The 20,554-nt window shown below is 38.6% G+C and overlaps 1 protein-coding gene across 8 annotated transcripts in view; it reads right to left on the bottom strand.

The window, feature by feature from the left end:
* Positions 1–5,156: 5,156 nt before the first annotated feature.
* Positions 5,157–20,554, bottom strand: part of Grik1 (glutamate ionotropic receptor kainate type subunit 1) — a 389,047-nt gene continuing 373,649 nt past the window's right edge. For 3 of the 8 annotated variants that reach the window (XM_052741089.1, XM_052741088.1, XM_052741093.1), the window contains 2 exons: positions 6,076–6,162; positions 5,157–5,620 (listed from right to left, as the gene is read on the bottom strand). In XM_052741089.1, the coding sequence (XP_052597049.1) occupies positions 5,465–5,620; positions 6,076–6,162 (243 nt within the window). In that variant the 3' untranslated portion in view covers positions 5,157–5,464. Of the gene's footprint in view, positions 5,621–6,075; positions 6,163–14,358; positions 19,518–20,554 lie in introns of those variants that run through there. The other 5 variants (XM_052741096.1, XM_052741090.1, XM_052741092.1 and 2 more) reach the window with 2 other exon arrangements.

Here is a 20,554-nt window from a genome sequence, read left to right on the forward strand (position 1 = left end):
AATATATGAGCCTATGGGGGGGCATTCTCATTAAAACCACCACACAAATCAACACATTAGATACTATCTGCTCACACATTTTTTTTTTTTTCAAAATCACCACTAATTGAGGAGGATCTTGAGGAATGAACATATTTCTCTTTCTTTCTTTAATTAGGAAAATTTTTAAAATTCATTTTACATACCAATCAAAGATGCCCCTCTTTTCTCCTCATGCCTCTCCAGCCTCCCTGCCCCAACCCCCCCCCCCCCCATTGCCTCCTGCAAGCAGATAAGGTCTCCCATGGGGAGGTACATTTAATAGAGGCAGGTCCAAGCCCCTTCCCCTGCCTCAAGGCTGTTCGAGGTGTCCCATCATAGGTAGTGGGCTCCAAAAAGCCTGCTCATGCACCAGGGATGGATTCTGATCGTACTGCTAGGGGGCCGAGACTTTCTCCAGTAACTGATGGGAGCAAATGCAGAGATCCACAGCCAAATACCAGGCCGAGCTCCAAGAGTCCAGTCGAAGAGAGAGAAGAGGGATTCTATGAGCAATGGCATCAAGATCATGATGGGGGAAATGTACAGAGACAACCAAACTAAACTAGTGGGAACTCATGAAATTTAGATCAACAGCTGTGGAGCCTGCATGGAACTGGACTAGGCCCTCTGTATAGCAAGATGGTTGTGTAGCTTGAACACATTTCTCTTCCTGGACATTATGAAGTTAAACCTTAAAAGCAAGGTCCTTGAGTTCACCTGTGGCATGGCAGGAGAGCAATACTTTGCAAAGTCAGCCTACATGTGACCAGCTCCCATGATCAGCTCAGGTAATAAAAGGAATGCCTCAGAGTAGCAAGGCGTAGAAAACTTTTTAATCGGAGGGTAATTAAGAACAAGTTTTAATCTATCTATGACTGGTGAAATAAGGAAACACACATGCTTTCTGATGTTAACTTTCTCTTTTACTTAATTTTAAGAATGATCTCTGATTCTTTCTGTCTCCACACAGCTACATATGCACATTGCTACATTCTATACATACAGCTACATGTCTTCCTTTATGTACATACAGTCATACATCTCTATACACAGTTACGGCTGTTTTCAGATGTTTACACATCTATCTTTTACATAGATTTCTCTTCTACATCTCTTTTCTGTACCGCTTCATCTTCCTTGTCTCCACACAGTTGCAAATCTCCACACGGCCACAGCTAAACATCTCATTTACACAGCTCTCTCACCGTACAGCACTTTACACAGTTCCTAGGCACAGCTCCTCTACGTAGCAGCAGCTCTTTCACACAGCTCTCCCTTTCTCATACTTACTGACACACACATGCTTCTACATTATTCACTCACTTTTTACTCATTCATTCTTTCACTCACTCACTCACTCATTCACTCACACTTCTCTCATCCCTCTTCCTCTTCCTCTTCCTCCTCCTCCTCCTTCTTTGTCTTTGTCTTCGTCTTCTTCTTCTTCCTTTTTTGTGTCTCACTCAGCACATACACACACATGCACCATTCACATTGTGCAGCAGCTCTTACGTAGCTCTACACACACACACACACACACACACACACACACACACACACACACACACATGCACCATTCACATTGTACACACACCACACACACACACACACACACACACACACACACACACACACACACACACACACTTCCCTCACCTTCTGCAGCAGCTCTCACATAGCTCTACACAGCCATCTCTCTCCACACTGCCACCGCTCCTGCTCTTCCCAGACAAACTCTGGACAACCATAAGTTACATTTTCAGGGTCCTACCCATTCTCAAAACACAAGATAAGTCACATAGGTTCTCTTAGGCTAGTAATGTCACACTGACCCATGCACATAGCTCTAAGTTGATGGAGGGTCCCAGACATTAAACAACTGGCTGAACTTTGAGCAGTCAGGGTAGGTGCAGAAAGGGAGCTACTGCAAGGACTATGTCTTGAAGTAAACAGCCTGGCCTTGATTTAGTAATAAACAACACCTGGGAATTAGTCTTTGTGTATATTCTGTAGGGGCAGCTAGTCTGTTTTGGACTAGTTCTAAGGTCTTTGCTGCTGCAGGCCACAAGAATATAAAACACATTACCAGAGGGCTGTGGAAAGTACTCCACAGCTGTTCTTATAGGGAGATATAATGGCGGCACCCAAGAAAGTTACAGACAGAAAACAACCAGTTTCCACAGCCAGTGACCCCATGGCTTTACCAGGTGGGGCTCCCCATCAGGGAGTTATACATCTGGTGGGTCAGCTTGTCAAACACCAGTTGTCACCTGCTGTATACTATCATGACCCTTGGCGGCAATACTTTGCAAAGTCAGCCTGTATGGTTTTGGAGTTCTAGAAGTTTGCCTGTTGGGATGGTTTCCTCATTTCTTGCCTGAGACTTAGGGGGCTTTGCTACTACCTGTAAGTGTAGGATGTCTGCCTTCCTTCTGGTGGATTTTTTTTTGGTTTGTCCTTTCCTTCACAGAGAACTTTAAAAACTGCAATGTGAATGATTTTCTTACACAGCAAAAACCCCGAGGATTAAGTCTGCTTTTGAAGCCCAGTTCTGTCTATTAATTCCCTCTTCATCACTGGAGGGAGCCCCTTCCACAGACTCTCCAGTACCCTTTCTTTCTTGGTGGAAAGGCTTGCTTTAGCTCTCCACAGCTTTGATATTCCTTGCTTTGGATATCATGAACTAGTTAATGTCTGCCTTCCTCCCATTGCTCTAGGCTAGAAGAATAAACTATTAATGAATTGGAGCAAGTACACAATAACTTCTGCCTCTTTTAGCCGATGGTCCAACTTGGTTACGATCATCTTGGGGGAGAACCTGACGCAGCCTATGTTTTGAAACTGGTAGAGTTGATGTGTCTTTTAGGAATCACCTGCATGGGTAGCTGCCGGGTGAATCTTTCCCTGAATGGACACTGCTGCTCCATTCATTATTTGTCACTTGAAGGAGCTGCAGAACCTTCATGATAACAACAATCTTATATCCATTTTAGTAAGACAAAGAGCTAAATTAGAGCTAAATCTGCTGAGGTGGAAAATAAAATGCGGGTCAAATCAACTTTGCCTTTATTTAGTTTTCTTTAACTGGCCCTCTTTACTTTTGCTCTCTTTTAGAGTGAGAAGTCGGAGACCCAGGTGTATGTTCAGCCCCCAGGGGAAGCAAGTTGTCACATTACCTTTTCTTCAGCCACAGGGCCAGGTGTGAAACGTGAATGGAAAATAAATCTTCACTGTGAACATCACCATCCCTTCAGTCCTGACCTTTCTCTCTCTTCCCGAATCTCTCACCTGAGCAGTCTAATTCTTTTAGTATAAAGAAATTGCTGAAGGAAGAAATGTTAGACCTAGCTTTTAATTAACTTTGCCATTGATTTGTACATAACTCTGTATGAGTCACTGCTCTTCAGTGAATCGGATGAAAATCTCCGAGATTAATGATTGTTCTCAGGAATTTTTCTGGACCGGGTTCCAGATTCTCTGTAATTTTTTTTCTGGCTTATGAACTCATTAGCTTACTCCATTCTTCATTGGAAAGGAGAGACACAGGCTTACACAGAACCGAACTCGTGACTAGGAACCAAATGTTTTTTTATGGATGAAAACATCAGGTGATTGTGTGCTGTTTAAATAATCCCCTTCGGCAATTTTACCTACTTTAGTATATTTTTAACAGAATTTCACATAGCAAACTTTATATGGTTTGAAAGAAAAATTCAGTTACAAAATTAAAAGGGAAAAGGCTGTCTGACTTAGCTTCAACTGTCAACTTGACACAACATATAGTCACGTAAGAAGTAGTTTCAACGGAGGGATTGTTTCCCAGATCAGATTGCTCTGTGAGCATGTCTGAGGGGATTGTCTTGTTAATTGATGTAAGAGGGTGCAGCCTACTGTGGGTGACACCATTCCCTGGCTAAGCATGGATCTGCAAGAAAGCCAGCAAACAGCATCCCTCCATGGTTTCTTCTCCAAAATCTTGCTTGCGTTTCTTCCCTGAATTCCCTCAATAATAGGTCTGGAAGTGCAAACCAAGTAAGCTCTTTCTCTCCCTAAGTCCCTTTTGGTGTGGTCATAGTGTTTTCACACAGCAACAAAAACGAAACCAGAAGACTAATGAATAGGGAGTTGAGTATTTCTAAAGCAAGGCTGGCATTCAATATATTTTAAATATTAGAATTTTATACATATCCTTCCAAATTACTGTAACAAGATGTAAAAAGATAAATATTCTCAAAAAAAGACTAAATCTGAAACAAAATCATTGAAACTGCAAAACTCTGTAATTCAGAGGTAGTTTTTAGTGAAGTGAATAAGCTACATTTTCCTTTCTAAAATATCATCATTCTGCTCGACTCTGGTTCAGATGTCCCTTTGGATCACGGAGGAACGTTCTGGTGTGAGCTCATTTTCTCTTTCTTCCAGGCTTCCTTCTTTCTGTTTCTCCTCAGCTGGAGTGGTGGCCGATTGTTGGGCTCATCACATCTTACATTTTAAATGTACTGAACTCCTTTCCCACCTACCATTACAACCAAGTTGTTTCTTATGTCAGTGCCTTTGAACATGGTGCTCCTTCAGCCTGGGATCCTCGTGGCCTCTGTCTTATACTCCCATGTCCCTTGATGATGCCTGTGTTGTTCTAACCTTGGTCTTTCCCTACAGGCAGCCTTTACTGTGCCAGGCCCAGAGAGCTGCCTCTGCATGACTGTCCAGCTTCTGACATCACCATTCTGATCCTGCTCCCAGCAATAGACATTTTCCTTTTGTTTGTATGAGGACAAAAAACATATCTATTTTCCCTCACATGATATCAGCATGATGCCTTAGAGTGTGGTGAACATTTAGTTTCTAAATGTACTTTTCCTTTTGAAAAAACATTCTTTTATAATATACTTCGGAATGTTCAAATAGTATTTAAACCATGTAGAAAATTAGATTTTAGGAACACAAAGATGAATGGCTGCCCTTTCTGTAGTAAGCAGGTACCTTCTACAAACTGAAAGCAATTATTTTGAAACTTGGCCCCAAGTGACTGTTTCTTAACAGATTCCTCAGAGCAGCAAATTCTATAGCTAGTGATACTTAATGCTCAGCACTGGGAATGAGGGGAGGAAATGGGGACAAACGGAGGCTCAAACTTGTTATGAAAAACAAAATCCACTTGTTTATTATTATTTAGAAAGCACACATAGCAATATATTGGGGGAAAAGAGAAAAATGCAAAATAAGTGTGCATACAAATTCATCTGAAAAGAATCAGTTTCACTTCTGAATAATACCTATGTGAGCTTTAAAAATTGTGCATTTCTTCTACCTGTATCCATGACTGGAGTTATGGATAAAGATATGTGGACACATGTCTCTTACTCCTCAGAAATCCTTCTTCCACATATGCATAGTGGGCATGACCTTCTTCTTGGACGGTACCTACAGGTATGTTCTCAGATCATGCCACAGTCTCTTTTCTCTGAGTTCGTCTCTGATGACAAGTAAGGATACTTGTGAAGGAAGATTTGCCCTTAGTTCTTGACTTTTTCTTTAATTTTTTCTGATTCTTGAGTGAGATTCCCAGCTCTTCCATGATGGCATTGAAAGAGAGACACTAGAGAGCACAAAATAGGGGAGTGTCAGTGTCCTGGGACCCATGACCAACCTGACTTGAATTGTATTTCTTGCCTACCGTTTGATGGACATAAGTTACCGTTTTTAAGGCAGGCCCATAACTAATGGCCAACTCCCATCACCTCCTCCTCCACCCACTGGCCATCTGTCTGTTATATTTAAGGAAACTGAGGCAGGAAGTTAGCTCAGCAGACTATACTTTATTCACAAACACACTGCTATAGACTTTCCAGTTCAGAAAATAAAATAAAACAAAACAAAACAAAATAAAACAAAACACCAAAAAAACTCAAGGCTCTCAAATTGACAACTTACCTTTGCTGAGACAGCAAAACAGAGTTAAATTAAGGCATTTCCCCCACTGAGATGATCCAAACATTGATAGGGTTATCAAGGCATACAACACTTCAGTAATGCTATAGAAAATGAACAAACCTTCTCTACACCAAGGCTTTCTTTTTTGCTCCCATGAAACCTTACTTTGTTCCTAAAATAAAATCTAAGTCTTGATGACTTTCCTTTCTGATAAAAAAAAAGAAAAAAAAACAATTTTAAATTGTATATTTTCTCCAAAAAGAACCAGATTCTGGCGGTAGCAATGATGCAGCTGGGGTGGAAATGGAAAATGATGGCGTTGAACTGCATAGCAAAAATAATGGTACTACACAAAAGAAGATGGAAGAGTGGCAGAACAATGCTATGCATATGCAGAAAAAATATATATAGATACATATCTCCATCACAATACACTATGTCTATTTGCATGCACACTGTATCAACAGCCAACACAACATAATTGGCTGTCTTTTCTTCTATCCAGGATAAACTCCGTGGACACATTTCTGCCTTCGGGAATCTGCAGCTTTACTTTTTGATGAGGTTACTATGAAAATGTTCTCCAGTGAGATAAGGCTGCCCAGGAGGACAAAACCTGCAGGATCCACTTAGATGAAATATCTGAAATTGTCCAACGTGCAGAAACACAAGGTAGAGCGGTCACAGCATGGCCAGGGGCTGGTGAGGGGAAATGGGACAGTTGCTATTCACTGGGTGCAAGTGCCTGTTAGGAGAATGAATCATTTCCAAAGACCTGCATTTCTGATTCCAGGATGATCTTTTAAATGGAGGGATAAGAGGAAGGAAAAGGAGTGTCAAAGATTTTATAAACATTGTTGTATAAGAACCTTATTTCACTCATTAAGTAGATGATCACAAATTATTATTGGGGATACTAAGTCAAAACAAAATGGGATTAGTACTGTCTAACCCCATTTATAAGGACTGCTAACTCCAAGGGATTTCACTGGAAATCACCTATGTTTAGATTTTTTAAATCACTATAAGAGTTTTGTGAACTTTTCCTCATGAAAACAGCTGACAAAAATCATAGTCTTGGTTTTATTTAACTCTCATGGTTTTAAATTTAACTATTCATGCCATTTTGAGTTCAAACAGTAAAAATGAACTAAAAAATGTAGCTTCCATGAGAAAAACAGCGAAGAAAGTGTTAATCGAACGCTCCCTTCCCTATTTTTTGTAGAGAGGTGGTAATAGATTTTTATCCCAACTTTCATTTATGGTTTTCTTTAAAAGACCATCCTCTTCCAAATTTTAGACTGCCTTAAAATACAACAATCTGTCTTCTGATCAACCCTAAGTGCTCTCTCCCTGATTTCAGTCTGAGATTGAGCAAACGTCGTTTTATAAGTGATATTGGTCTCTTTGTCTTCGGTCACAAAGTTTTTGACTCTCACTTTGTCTCTGACTGTCAAAAAGAAAATGGCAAGATATTGGGGCTGACCTTTCTGTTTCCAAATTTTTGATGTAGCCGCAAGGAAAGATGACCTTTAAGGTCCCCTTCGGCCCAAGTACAAATAAATGATAGGCCTTCTCATCCACAAGAAATGAACCAGTGAAGGTCATTGCTCAACCCAGAGTGGCATGTCAAGGCAGTATGGGAAGGACTCGTATTCATTAGATTCTCAGCCTTGTTTAATCTCCGAGTCTGCTCTAGCTTCTATATTTCTGTTTCTGGGTTTGGGATTTTAGGAACTTCCCCCTGTTAATAGTGCCATGGAAACATTATTTTTTAAAATGATGGTTTAAATTTCTAGATGATGCTTTTGACAGAAAGTATTAAGCATTCAGCTAACTACCTTTCTCTAGCGGCAGTGTGATTGAAGTCAGAGAATCCGAGGAGTTGTCTTCTACTGCACTGTGAGGTGGAGATGCTGCCATAGTCCTGGCTCTAGGCTTGTTGATTGCTGGTGCGTGGTGCTCACATTTTTAACATAGCTCTACGTGGCCATGACTTATAGTTTGTAACTCGCCACTAGCATCAGAATGCTGGAGTTGAAACCTAGTTATACTGGCAAGATATTTTCTCTTTTACTCAATTTCCTTGTTTATAAAATGGCACTACAGTGGAGTCTTTCCTAGAGATATGATGAAAATTCAGTGAGCTGGTGTGAGTGTGTGTGTGTGAGTGTGAGTGTGAGTGTGAGTGTGTGTGTGTGTGTGTGTGTGTGTGTGAGAGAGAGAGAGAGAGAGAGAGAGAGAGAGAGAGAGAGAGAGAGAGAGAGAGAGAATAATGTAATCCCTGTCACATTGTAAATAGGTTTCTTACAATACCATTGTATCACTGCAGTGAAGATATGTCAGCTCTGGCAGTCACTGACTAATTCATGTTTTGGAGAGAAGGACACAAGGAAAATGTGGATGCTTCCTTGAGTCAAGCCATTGTGTGTCCTTCCACGCAACAATTCCTTTCAGTTGTTTAGACTGTGTTTTAGTTACAATAGATCCTGTGCATATTTAAACCAGAAAATTTCAGTATCTATTATCACTATTCCTTTCTAATTCATAACATGTCTTGGTGCTTATATGTGTAGCACTGTGGAAACTGTGTTGAAGGAAGAATATATGCTTAGACATAAGATAGGCAGAAAGGCCGAGTACAGTTGATTGCCATTTAAGACCACACTAGGACAGATTTCTATGGTGGGAATGATGTAGGAAAATCTATTTGTAAATGAGCATGTAACAAAATTGTGTCGTCATTTGTGCTGTTAGTAAAAATGGCAATCTCATCGGTGTTCAAAGATAAAGTGAGGCGCGTGTGTGTGTGTGTGTGTGTGTGTGTGTGTGTGTGTGTGTGTGTGTGAGACTTCTCTTTTAGAGGAAAAGAAACTGAGCAACAAATTATTCTAGCTGAGACCCAAACAGTTCATCTTAAGCTGCAGCACTCCTGGTTTTTAAAGGGAGAATGACATGCCTGGGGATTTGATTTCCCAAGTGCGTTCCTCTTTCTTGCTTCTCCTGCTTCAAGCATATCTCCCAGATCCCCTTTCCTTCTCTTTCCTGCATTCTAATTTCTCTTACTTTCCCTTTTGGAGAATTTCTTTTTATAGTAGCTGACTTCATGGTGCCTCCTTTAGATTAGCCCCAGATGTTTGATTTCATGGTGCTAGTGCGAGCCTGAATGCAAATATACAATCTCTCTCTATACCTCTAATCATCTTAGTGTGAATCTTTTCTGGGAGGGGTGGGAGTTAGTGCTCTGGCTGTACCTCATTGGCAGTGCACTAGCATGAAGCTCGAGGTTCAGTACCCAGTACTGGAAGAAGACACAAATCATTTTTCAGATGTTCATGTTGTTTTGCTCATCAAACTATGTCAGGGAAACCCAAACAAAAAATAGTCCAGAAGAGATGTTCACCCCAGTGTGCCAAGGAAAGTCAGAATTAGAATGTGATGTGAGTCTACAGTATTTTAGGAACTAGGTTTTTGCTTTGTTTGTTGTTTCTTTTTTTTTGGTGGGGGGAAGGGAGAGGTTTCTGATACAGGGTTTCTCTGAGTAACAGCCCTGGCTGTCCTGGAACTCTCTTTGTAGACCAGGCAAATCTCGAACTCACAGAGATCCACCTGCCTGTCCTTCTCGGGTGCTGGGATTAAAGGTGTGGACTTTCTTGAATGGAATTCGTATTGGTTATCAATTGACATATACTGTTAATATCAGCTTGATTCTTGTAAACTTAGCATCTACACATTTAGATGTTTGGTTCATTTGTACATTTAGGCAAATAATTAGGGAAACAATTTTGATGATCATAATTTTATAATTTTTCCCCAACAACTTTTAAAAGGAGCTGTGGCCAGTAATCTAAGACATCTAGTCAGTAATATATTAACTTCTTATGTTGGTATAGTTTTTACCATTAATTCAAGTACATGAAGTGCTCTGTGACATTGACATTGTTAATAAATTTTCATATTAAACATTGATAAGAAAGATGCTAGTAATATTGTCATTTTATAAATGTAAAATCATTCACTGTATTTGTAGGCTTCCTATAATTTAACAGCAAACTGTGATTTAAAATTTCTTTGGAAATACCATTATCAGTAAAATTTGAGATATGAAAGCAATACATTTCTAAGTCGCAATGGGATTATTGTTAATAGTGGTAGCTTTGTCAGAGTGTGGTCAAATTCCTGCCTTGGTCCATGGAGTCAAAGTCTCAATGGGTTTTCTTTTAAAATGAGAAAATTTAAGACTTCACTATCTTAGCATGTTTTTTTATCTTGAAGTCTACTGTCCAACAAACTTAGAATGTTTAATATGATATGGGCTTAAAGACAGAAAACCTTTAAAAGAACTGGAACAGAAGAACACCAAGTACATGTGTCCTACCATGAGGCTTCGGGAGGATTGGGAGACTACTTGTACCAAGGCTTCATTTAGTTAGATGACCACTGATCTGAGAGCAGAGAACAAATTTGAGCTATCCCTGCCCCATGTAGTAAAGGAAGGCATATGAGAGCTATTTTTGGAGTAGTTATGCATCTACTGTCTTATGTAAAGTTCTTGTGTTCCATAACAATTTGAGTACCGTTTTCCTTGACATCATTCTTTTTCTGAGTTTGTTCAGAGCCCATGGGTTACCTTTCATGCACCTGCCCTTGCATCAGAGAGGCTGAATGTTGATCATATTATAAGTTTCCAGAACCGTGGTAATATATTGACTTGTCTCTGAGAGCTAGTGAGGGAGCTGATTCTCATTCATACTGAAAATGCTGGGGTAGAGGAAATATAAGCACTGAAAAACCATTTCATAGTTTGGCTTCGACCTTACTCTGTCTCTGAACCCAGAGATCATCTTTGTCTGGATGATTTCTCTGTAACTTTGATGATGCTTTGAACAGGCCCCTCATAGGTAATTATTTCACAGCTCTTGTCTTTTTTCCCTGTGGCATGTACACTTAACCAGTGTGTTCTTCTTACTCCCATAGCCTTACATTTCACCACCCTTTTCTCCTTTTGCATACCCCCAACCCTTTTCAGTACTGGAACCAGGATCATCATCTTCTCAGATCCTAGATTTAAGGTAATCCATCTGCAGAAATTCAATTCCCCAAATTTTCAGTTTTCCTGTCCAGGCTATCAAACTGTAAACATGAATCTGTAGTGCATACGGGTCTGCCCAACAACCTGAGAAGCACAATGACCTTCTTTCTGGTTTATCTTTATTTAAAAGTTGGCATTAAAAACTTATTTTACCATAGTAGTAGATACATTGCGGAACAGCATTCTTAACCCAAGTGGAATTTGAAGTTTTAAAGAAACTATGCATGTAGGTTACCTACCAGGGCTATGAAATGCAAAAACCAGGTAGGTGGGGGGCAAGTAACTTCACTCTGTTTTTAACACTGGGGTGATTTCATGGGAACCCTTGAGAACTTGAGGGGGCAACTCTGAGGCAATGCAGAATTTTGATATTAATTCATATGTTCCTTACCCATGAATCTCAATCATATTTTTCCCACTTTTAAAGTTGTAATGAGAGTTTTGTAAGCATTGTCCTGGAGTTGGGGATGCTAGGTGTACACAGAGAGAATTTGGATCATTACATTCTTAAATACACCTTGTGGAACTATTAGAAGATACTCTAGTCTTTGAACCTATTCATTATAATAGCTGTGTGTTTGTAAGAATGTGGAAAAAAAACCGAAAGTTCTGAATTGTGGAAGTTTGACAGTAGAGGTCCAGTTTCAAGCTTTAAGGACACAGCACACAGGTAGCACAGAGAATGGTTCATGAAGGCACAGTTGTCTGGTGTCTGCTTTCCAAGGATTATAGTTAACCAAGGGATGAGAGAAGCTGGTCCTAGGTTTTGGGAGTAATAGGGAAGGAGCCCTTACCTTTCACTCCCCACCATGCTTGAGTCAAATATCCATGGCCTCTAAAGGGCACTTTGGGGCAAACAGAACTTCCCTTGCCCCAGAAAGGACACAAAAGCTACTGACAAGTATAGAGAGAAGGACACAGAATGACCTACTTCAGCCCCGTAACTAGAAGCAAAGAAATTTTTTGCAGTGGGAATGAGTTTCATGCAGACCTAGTATACACGCGTCAGCAACTCTCTTTACTTGAAAGTGGTGGGGATGTGGAATCAGTGTCAGATGCCAGTATAGCTGCTTCCTCATTCCTCTCGCTTCTCCCTGGCTTCTAGCGCTGAATGAGATGATAATCTTGTAGTGATTGTCTCATGAGGAGGACTTGTTTTGTTTTTTACTGTTTTTCTTTAAGCTTTTCAAAGATGAGGTAGGGCCATACAAATAAATTTCCCAAAGCCTTTTCCTCCTCAACAGAATGGCTGGCGCTACCATGGACCTAGAAGTAGAGTTTTAATTGCTCACAATGCTTATTCATGGTGTCTTCAATTTTGAAGCACCAGCTCACATCCACTGTAGTGGATATGCATTTTCTTAAGATATAAACTAACTTGTTAAAAAGCTGTGTTTTTTTTAAAAATATGATTCCATTAAAAACAGAAACAAAAACAAAAAACTCCCACAAAACAGAACTCAGCTATACTCACTATTGGTACTTGTCAGATCTAGGAGACCCACTTTTGGCTGGAAAGGCTTTCTTTTGGTTAAAGGATCTGCTAACTCAAGGCCTCTCTTTTTATCCCCCTGCCCCGCCCTCCAACTTTTCTTTCTGAAGGCCATCTGCAGTTAGGAGTCCCGGGGCGTGGGAGGCACTCACTGGTGTGCCATCTGTCAGTTCATGGACATCAATCCATCTCTGCTAATTCACCTGAGATGCCCATGGTTTCAATGGTCTCTCAAGGGTCCGTGTGTTATGTGTCTTTTCACTTAACTCCAAGTTAACCACCCACTATGATTCTCTAATCCCTTCCACTAGCCTTTTGTTTTTCTGAGAGAATGCATTTTTTTTTTGTATTGTTTTGGTGTGAGAAAGACTTTTTGAAGGTCTCCATAGGCTCATTACCTACATACTGTTTTCCTGCCATTCTAGACGCAGACGGAAGATTTCTCTATAAATCTCACTACTTCCTGGGCTATCCCTAGTTAAGCTGATGAAGGTATTTCTTTTCACCATTCCCTTAGACCTCTTTTGAGATGGCCATTTTTTTTTTTGTACTGTCCTGATTTGGGAGTGAACTCTGGAATGGTCTTTAGAAATTCAAGTAGAGAGGAGGAGAGGGAGGGGAGGCTGTGGTTGGTATGTAAAATAGAAAAAAAAAGTTTAAATAAAATAAAAAAATAAATTCAAGTAGAAATTTAAGCATTTGGAGTTTCCCATTAGTGCTCTCTTTTCCCTAGTGGTGAAAATTGGGTACGGAAAGCAAAATAAGCTAGGAAACAGCATTGTTTATATTCCTCCAGTCTCTGGGTTTGAATTCCTGCTCCTTAAAAACTATTTGAATTGGGACAGTTGATTTATTAAATGAAACATCTGGATCCTGAAGTTAAAAGCCATGTCTTCCAAGAGCTCTGCTGTGTCACAAATTTGAAAAGTCAACTTGGTACTCAAATGGCGAAAGTTTGACTCCTCTCTAACTTGATAAAGCAAGTATGGGGAGGGTAAGATAATGGGAAGCACATGCATTCTACCCCCTTCGACTGTCTTTCCCAGCATTCTCAGACAGCTTCTGCTTTCAGACTTGGGTCTTACCATGTATCCAGTCCTGTTTATTTCTCCTTTCCCAATTTGTGCGCAATCAATTCTACGTTTCCAAGAACATTTTATGTGCATGTCTCCTTGTTGCTCTGTGTGTGTGTGTGTGTGTGTGTTGATTTAATCTGTAGTTTCATCCCAGTTTAGAATGATCCCACTTCTGCAATAATCACTGTTTAGAACAATTTGCATATGATTGACTATGTGGGCATCCCCTCACCCCTTGATGCTGTGTTGGTTGATTGGATTATTTTCTCTATCCACAGGCGGCCTTTCTTTCAAGTACTGGCAGGGCAATGCAATCCTGCTTACCATTCATTGAATTTGCCCTTTCATTAATGAAGTTCAGGTTTGGCAAGGTGTTAATACATGCAGTTGTGCAACTGCGGTATTGACTTGCTATTCCCAGAATGCTCTAATAATTGTAAATAGAAATTCTTTGAAATTTTAAGAAAGGATCTTTTTCTCCATATTACCAGTTTCTTTTCTCTTCTTTCTTTCTTTCTTTCTTTCTTTCTTTCTTTCTTTCTTTCTTTCTTTCTTTCTTTCTTTCTTTCTTTCTTTCTTTCTTTCTTTTCTCTCTCTCTCTCTCTCTCTCTCTCTCTCTCTCTCTCTCTCTCTCTCTCTCTCTCTCTCTCTCTCTCTCTCTTTCTCCCTCCCTCCCTCCCTCCCTTCCTCCCTCCCTCTCTCTCTCTCTCTCTCTCTCTCTCTCTCTCTCTTTCTTTTTTTTTTTTTCGGTTTTTTGAGACAGAGTTTCTCTGTGTAACAGTCCTGGCTATCCCGGAACTCTATTTGTAGACTAGGCCTGCCTCTGACTCCCAAGTGCTGGGATTAAAGGCTTGTGCCACCACTGCCTGGCCGTATTACCAGTTTCTATGGAAGGAATTTTAAAAGTTGTAATGGCTTTAGTTCCTGTAATCTGGACATAAAATTCTGCAGATGTGAGAAGCACTATAAGATGGTTCCTACAGGTGAGCTACAATGTCAGCAGCCAGCAGAGACTCTTTACTCTCTGCAAGGGGTTAATTAGTGGTGCTATTTGCAACAACTGCATGGACAGAAAGCAGTACGGAAAGAATGCATCCCTTCCTCTTGCTTTTACATGTTATTCAGGCTTACTAGTAAACAGACCTTGTAGGGTAAACACCATGTGCTTGGAAATTAATTGAAATTTATTGTGGTATTGCATTATAGCTCATAAATACAATGCTTGTCAAATATAGTGAGGCCTTTTGGAAATGATTTTCCTTGCATAAGTTTATAATCATAAAAATCCAGGGATTTTCATATTTCTTATGTAGTTCTGCTAAAAAATGTTAAAATTCAATTTATAATTTTAGTCTATAACAGAAAAGTATAATATGAAGCTGTATATTTTTTTTCCTCTTTGGATTAGGTAACTGACAGACTTATGAAGAAACTAATTAGCATAACATTGTTATTATTGTTAATGCCTTCGTTCAATCTTTCAATACCTTTCTACCTGACTTTAATCACATTTTAAAAATAAAACCCACAACCTGCTACTGTTTTATAACAATTCATGATTACCATCTAACTTGACAAAACTGTTATGTTCAAGGTAGTTTTTATAAAAACCCATGTGCGCCAGGTCTTTTAAAGTAAAGCAACTATACCCAGGATTATCGCAAAATAATTCATGTAAGAAAAATGATTAAAAAAAATCCCTAGCATTCAAGATGGTTCAAAACTCATGTGTATGGCATAATTTTGGAGAAAATTGATCCATCCAAGCTAACTTTAATGGAAACTATTCCCAGAATGCTCTAATAATTGTAAATAGAAATTCTTAACTAATCTTAAATATTCTTTCCCAGGCTTTACGAAGCATGCAGATTCCTGGCTGTGTCCACCAAAGTGAACATATGGAGCTCGAGGGTAGGAACTGCAATTCACTCCCCCAGATGATTGTGATTGACACTAAATTCTCTGAACTAATGATGTCAATACAGTCTGATGGCTTTTGTTCTAAATTTCACTTAAAATGCAATGGACCCTGTGGAGGTCAATGTGGTCTTTGCAGTTATTTCCATAGCAACAGGAACTGGTTATCTGAAGGATGGATAAAAGAAGAGTCGTGTGGAAAAACCTACAAAGGCTCAAAGCAGCAACAAACTACTTACTTGGTAATTTTGAATGGGGATAGCTCTATGTTTTACCAGAAAAACATGTAGAGATTATCAGTTGAATATCATGAAGTTTCTGTCTTAAAAGATACGCAATTTCTTCTTTGAGTATCAATATAAAGAGACCATTGAATATCAGATGCTAAATATATAATCTCTCTCTCTCTCTCTCTCTCTCTCTCTTTTAGAGTTGGTGGCTCTATTTTTAGTCTGAGTCAATTCATTAAAAAAAAAAGCAACCATTTATTGGGTCCAATTACATCCATTAGCTAGTGCTTAGATTACTGAATCTTAATTCTTCTTGACTATTAGAACCAATTGAGCACCTCAAATCATTATAATTGCCTTGGCCTAACTTCAGACTAATTAAAATAGAATGTCTGGAAAGAGGACTCAGAGCTCCTACTGTATACATCCTCATATCTTACCTATTCAGGCCCTTCTCTTGAGTATAGTGAATTTGCCATTCATTTTTTAACATGTATGCAGGGAAAACTGGATAGAGTTGTATGTCTACATTCATAATCCTGTTTTCTAAATCTGGGTTTGTTTTAAGGTGCTAAATTTATTTTCTTACTGTTCATGTGACCAGAGAGAGATTTAATTTTTCTATAGAATGCAATATTTGTTGACCAGTATTTATTATCAAGATTTTATAAGTGGTTTTATTTTTTATGCCATGATATGACTTCATTTAATTCTCATGGTATATATAGTAAATCATCATTTTTATTCTATAAATAAGGAAATTGAAGCTTAGAGAAGTTGAAACTTGACTCCAAATGATGAGTAATTGTCAAATGGTTTATAAACCACACACTGTAAAGTGTCTTCCACATCATCATAGGGATTGACATCAGTGATATTGTGGTAATATCACATATCATTGATATTACCATACCTGTGTTCCCTAGAGAGTCATGTGGATGATACTGGTCTTGCCAGGTGCTTTATAGAAAGAGCACTATGACCTAAGAGCTTGAGAGATACTGAATAGGTTGGAAATTCTCCATCCATGACAACATATTAAATATACTAAAATCCCTTCAGGTAAGAGAATGTAGAGTGTGGTTCCCTTGAGTTATTTAATCATGAAAACTTCATTGAGGAAGCACTTTCCAGTGGCACCTATTTTGAAAAATGCTTCAGAGCAACCTTGTATTCTAGAAATGATTTCCTGGTGGTAGATACTAGAAAACTGAAGCTAGGAGATGCTTAGTATGTCATCTACAGTGATTCTACACAAAGCTGTGCTTGAATTCAAGTTTGGCTTTTTTATAAAATTCTCTTTTAATTTTAATGTCATAACTCAAGGTTCAGGACTCTAATAGCTGTTATTTCTGATAATAAAGCTGGATTAAAATTGCTGAAAGGTTTAAATGTAATGTTGTATGGGCAAGCATTTTAAAAACATAAAATACTGTGTAAATATTAGAATTAGATAGTATACAATCTAAAACAATACCAAAATACCATTTATTTATTCATTTATTGAGACTGGGTCTCATGTAGTCTAGGCATTCCCTTGAACTCAGTATGTAGTAAAGGATGATCTTGAATTTCGAATCATCCTGCCTCCATTTCTTGAGTGCTGAGACTACAGATTTGTGCCACCACACATGGTTTTATGCATAATTGGGACTGGGAAATACCACACAGGGCTTCATGCATGCTAGACAAGCATTATGTCAATCAAGCTATATTCCAAACTCTCCTAAGGTTAACTTTTGAAAGAAATTACTTCTTTATTCACCTCTGAATCAAACTTTTAAAGGATAGCCTGTGCGGAAAAGTGAGTTTTGCTGGTTATTGCCAGTCTGACTTTTCCATATCATCAAGGACTCAAAAATTTTTGTAGCCACTTTAGTATATTTAAATAGTTCTTAGGAAATAAACTTAAGTAGTTTGTAGATTGTGTATGCTGAATCAATGTCATGAAACTAAGAATCATGGAGCCTTTATCACGCCTGATATTTAATTCTCTTGATTCTGAAAATATAAGTTCGATCAGTGACACATAGTAGACTTTTTCTACTTTAATAACAGTAAATAAATAGTAGATATTTTCATAAGAGCTCATTTATTTAAAGAACAAGGCTGAGAAACAATCATTGCAGGAGTCAAATTTTTTGCTCATGCTTTACTGAGGAAGTATAAGGTTGGTTAGAAAGAATTGTGACTAAAATCCTGGAACCCATTTAAAGCTAAGCGAGGTCATGCAACGTGACTGCCCAGATGCCAAACAACGCCTTCTCTGGAACATATTCCTGGGGATCACTTGATATGACAAGAGATAATCTCTTGGTGGAGAACAAAGACCAACTGATTCCATATTGAGAGGAGATGAAAGGGCTGTTCATCTCCCCTACTCCCTGCAAAGGGGGAAAGAACTCAGCGCAAACAGCAGACATTCCCTGTCACACCAAATTAAGCATGCCATTGGCTTCTATGTCACCAAGCTGAGCTAGTGCAGGGATTATTCCCAGCACTTTGAATGCAGGTAGAAAATAAATCTGCAGAGATCTGTAACTAATGCATATGGAAATTCTCTCTGGTATTTATTTTCTCCACCTTGCCCTTCTTGACAGCACACTTGGAATGTATTAATAATGGTGATGGGTCCAGGGAAATGAATGTGAATTTGGCAAGGCTCAGAGAAGATGGCTTCAAGAAGAGCTACTCTATCTTGGGTGAGTGGGAAGGGAATTCAATAATGTGTGAGAAGATGTTTATCGTTGCAAAGACTGAGTTTGGGTGAGCAGCAAACAGAAGATGCCATGAATTAGTTCATAGTTTAGGACTCTGCTTGGCTCTTCAAGGAAATATATACATATATAGCTTGAAAGCAAATCAGGTTCTTAACAGTTCTGCACCTACAAATGACTGCTAACTGCTGTTTGAAAGCCTGATGTTGTTGAGTTTCTATTCAGAAATCATTTTTCACTGTGCCTCCCATCCCTGAGAGAGGCTCATATTAGGTAATCCGTAATCCCCCTTTACATTCAAGTTCAACCACTATTCTTTCAGAGATGGTTTCTGAATTTTTAAGGGCCAGGACATGAGATTTTGGGTAAATAATGCATTTGAAAGCTTGGGACTAATTTAATTAAAAATGAACAGTGTTATGGAGTTACTTGTATACTTATTGAGAACACATGGCTAAAGGAAATTTGGAATATATATGTCTAGAGAACACATGAGACAGAGGGAAGGAGGGGAGAAGGTTTGAAAAGATGAAAAGAAGTGTACAGAACTAGCATTTTCCCATGCTTTGCCCTGTTGTGTCTCAATTTTTGTTTATGAAGAAAGGGTCATTTATTTTTAATTAATAAAGAAAGCACAGAGATAACAGTTTTGGACAGAATAGTTTCCTGTGTATATATGCATCTTGGAGTCTATATTCCCCTAAAATCCTGCATCAGTACATAGTGCACATTTGTTCCAGAGGCCCGAGTGGAGTGCCTGGAGTGGTATATATACATTTTGTTAATATAAAGGGAAAGGTCATGACAGCTACTTCTACCTAGTAGATGCTATCACAAACAACACTCATTACAAACAATGCTACTGGCAACACCTTTTGAAAAACTCAATTATACAGTATGGACTGAGGACTGTGTCCGAATCCCTTTTTCCTCTCGTAATAATTTGCCACATTCTACGTCTGTAGATAAAGTAGTCCCGGAAGTGGAGTTGGTCGGATGGGTTTGTTTACACTGTAGTCCATAAAAGAAACAAAAAGCCTTGCATGCAAAAGAAATGGAAAAAATAAAGAAAGTGAATAAATAAAAAGCAAGAATGAATGTTTAAATGAAAAATTAAATAAAATGAAGCCAGCAGTTATGAAGCAGCACATTAAAGCATAATATATACAAGCTTTTATTTTTCAAATTAGTAGCATAAAACAAGACACTTCAAGAGCAAATTGAAAGTTAAAGCAGATCAGTCTATTCTCAAGACAGTTTTCTAGAATGAGGTCCAGGAAAGGTGTGCTCCATATTCTCACAATTGCTTTTTAATTCTGGGGAGGGTTTCCATAAAGAAAGAAGGTTATAATGAATCATGCCCAGTCCTGGGCACCCAAAATAATAGTTTGCACATAAAGAAGTAGTTCTGGTATCCGGTTACTAATTAAAACCAGCCATACAATTTCCAAGACTCTGTGCAAAATGAACATGTGAAACCCTATCTTGAAAATTATTAAGGGTTTCATAATATTGGTAGTAGAACATTAAACTGGCTGTTTTGCTAATAGCTCTTAGCTTTGAGATTCTAATGGTATCTTTAAATTAACCTAGCGGATTAATATACTACAATGCCCTGGGGCTCTCTATTTTATTTATTTTAGTAAGGAATTATCTTAAATCACAGTCATTTGTGAGTTTTTTTCCCCCAAAGCATCTAAGTTCCAGGTGTGAATGCCTTTACAAATAAAATAGGTTAAAAATGGCTTGACTATTGAAATTGCCCATCATCCTAGATGCAATTTTGAAAAATAACATCTGAAATATATTTTATTGTCATTTTGTGTTGTTTTTCATATTTATAGGAAAATTGTATGAATTATCATCTCACACATTATATCTTGATCTAAGTAAATGCCCAATTTAAAAATATTGCTTAGGTTTTTTATAGAAATTATTTTACAAGAGTACATGTGCTCAGAATGTATACTGAAGGGCTGGTAATATTTCTCACAAGTGTCTTCTGTAATTTTGGAATTATGCCCCTCTTGCTCTTTCTATAGTTTCCATCTTAAGAGCAAATAACTGTTGGAGAA

This window comes from Peromyscus californicus, unplaced genomic scaffold, assembly GCF_007827085.1.
Source record: "Peromyscus californicus insignis strain IS unplaced genomic scaffold, ASM782708v3 Scaffold_16__1_contigs__length_79575227, whole genome shotgun sequence".
NCBI lineage: Eukaryota > Metazoa > Chordata > Mammalia > Rodentia > Cricetidae > Peromyscus > Peromyscus californicus.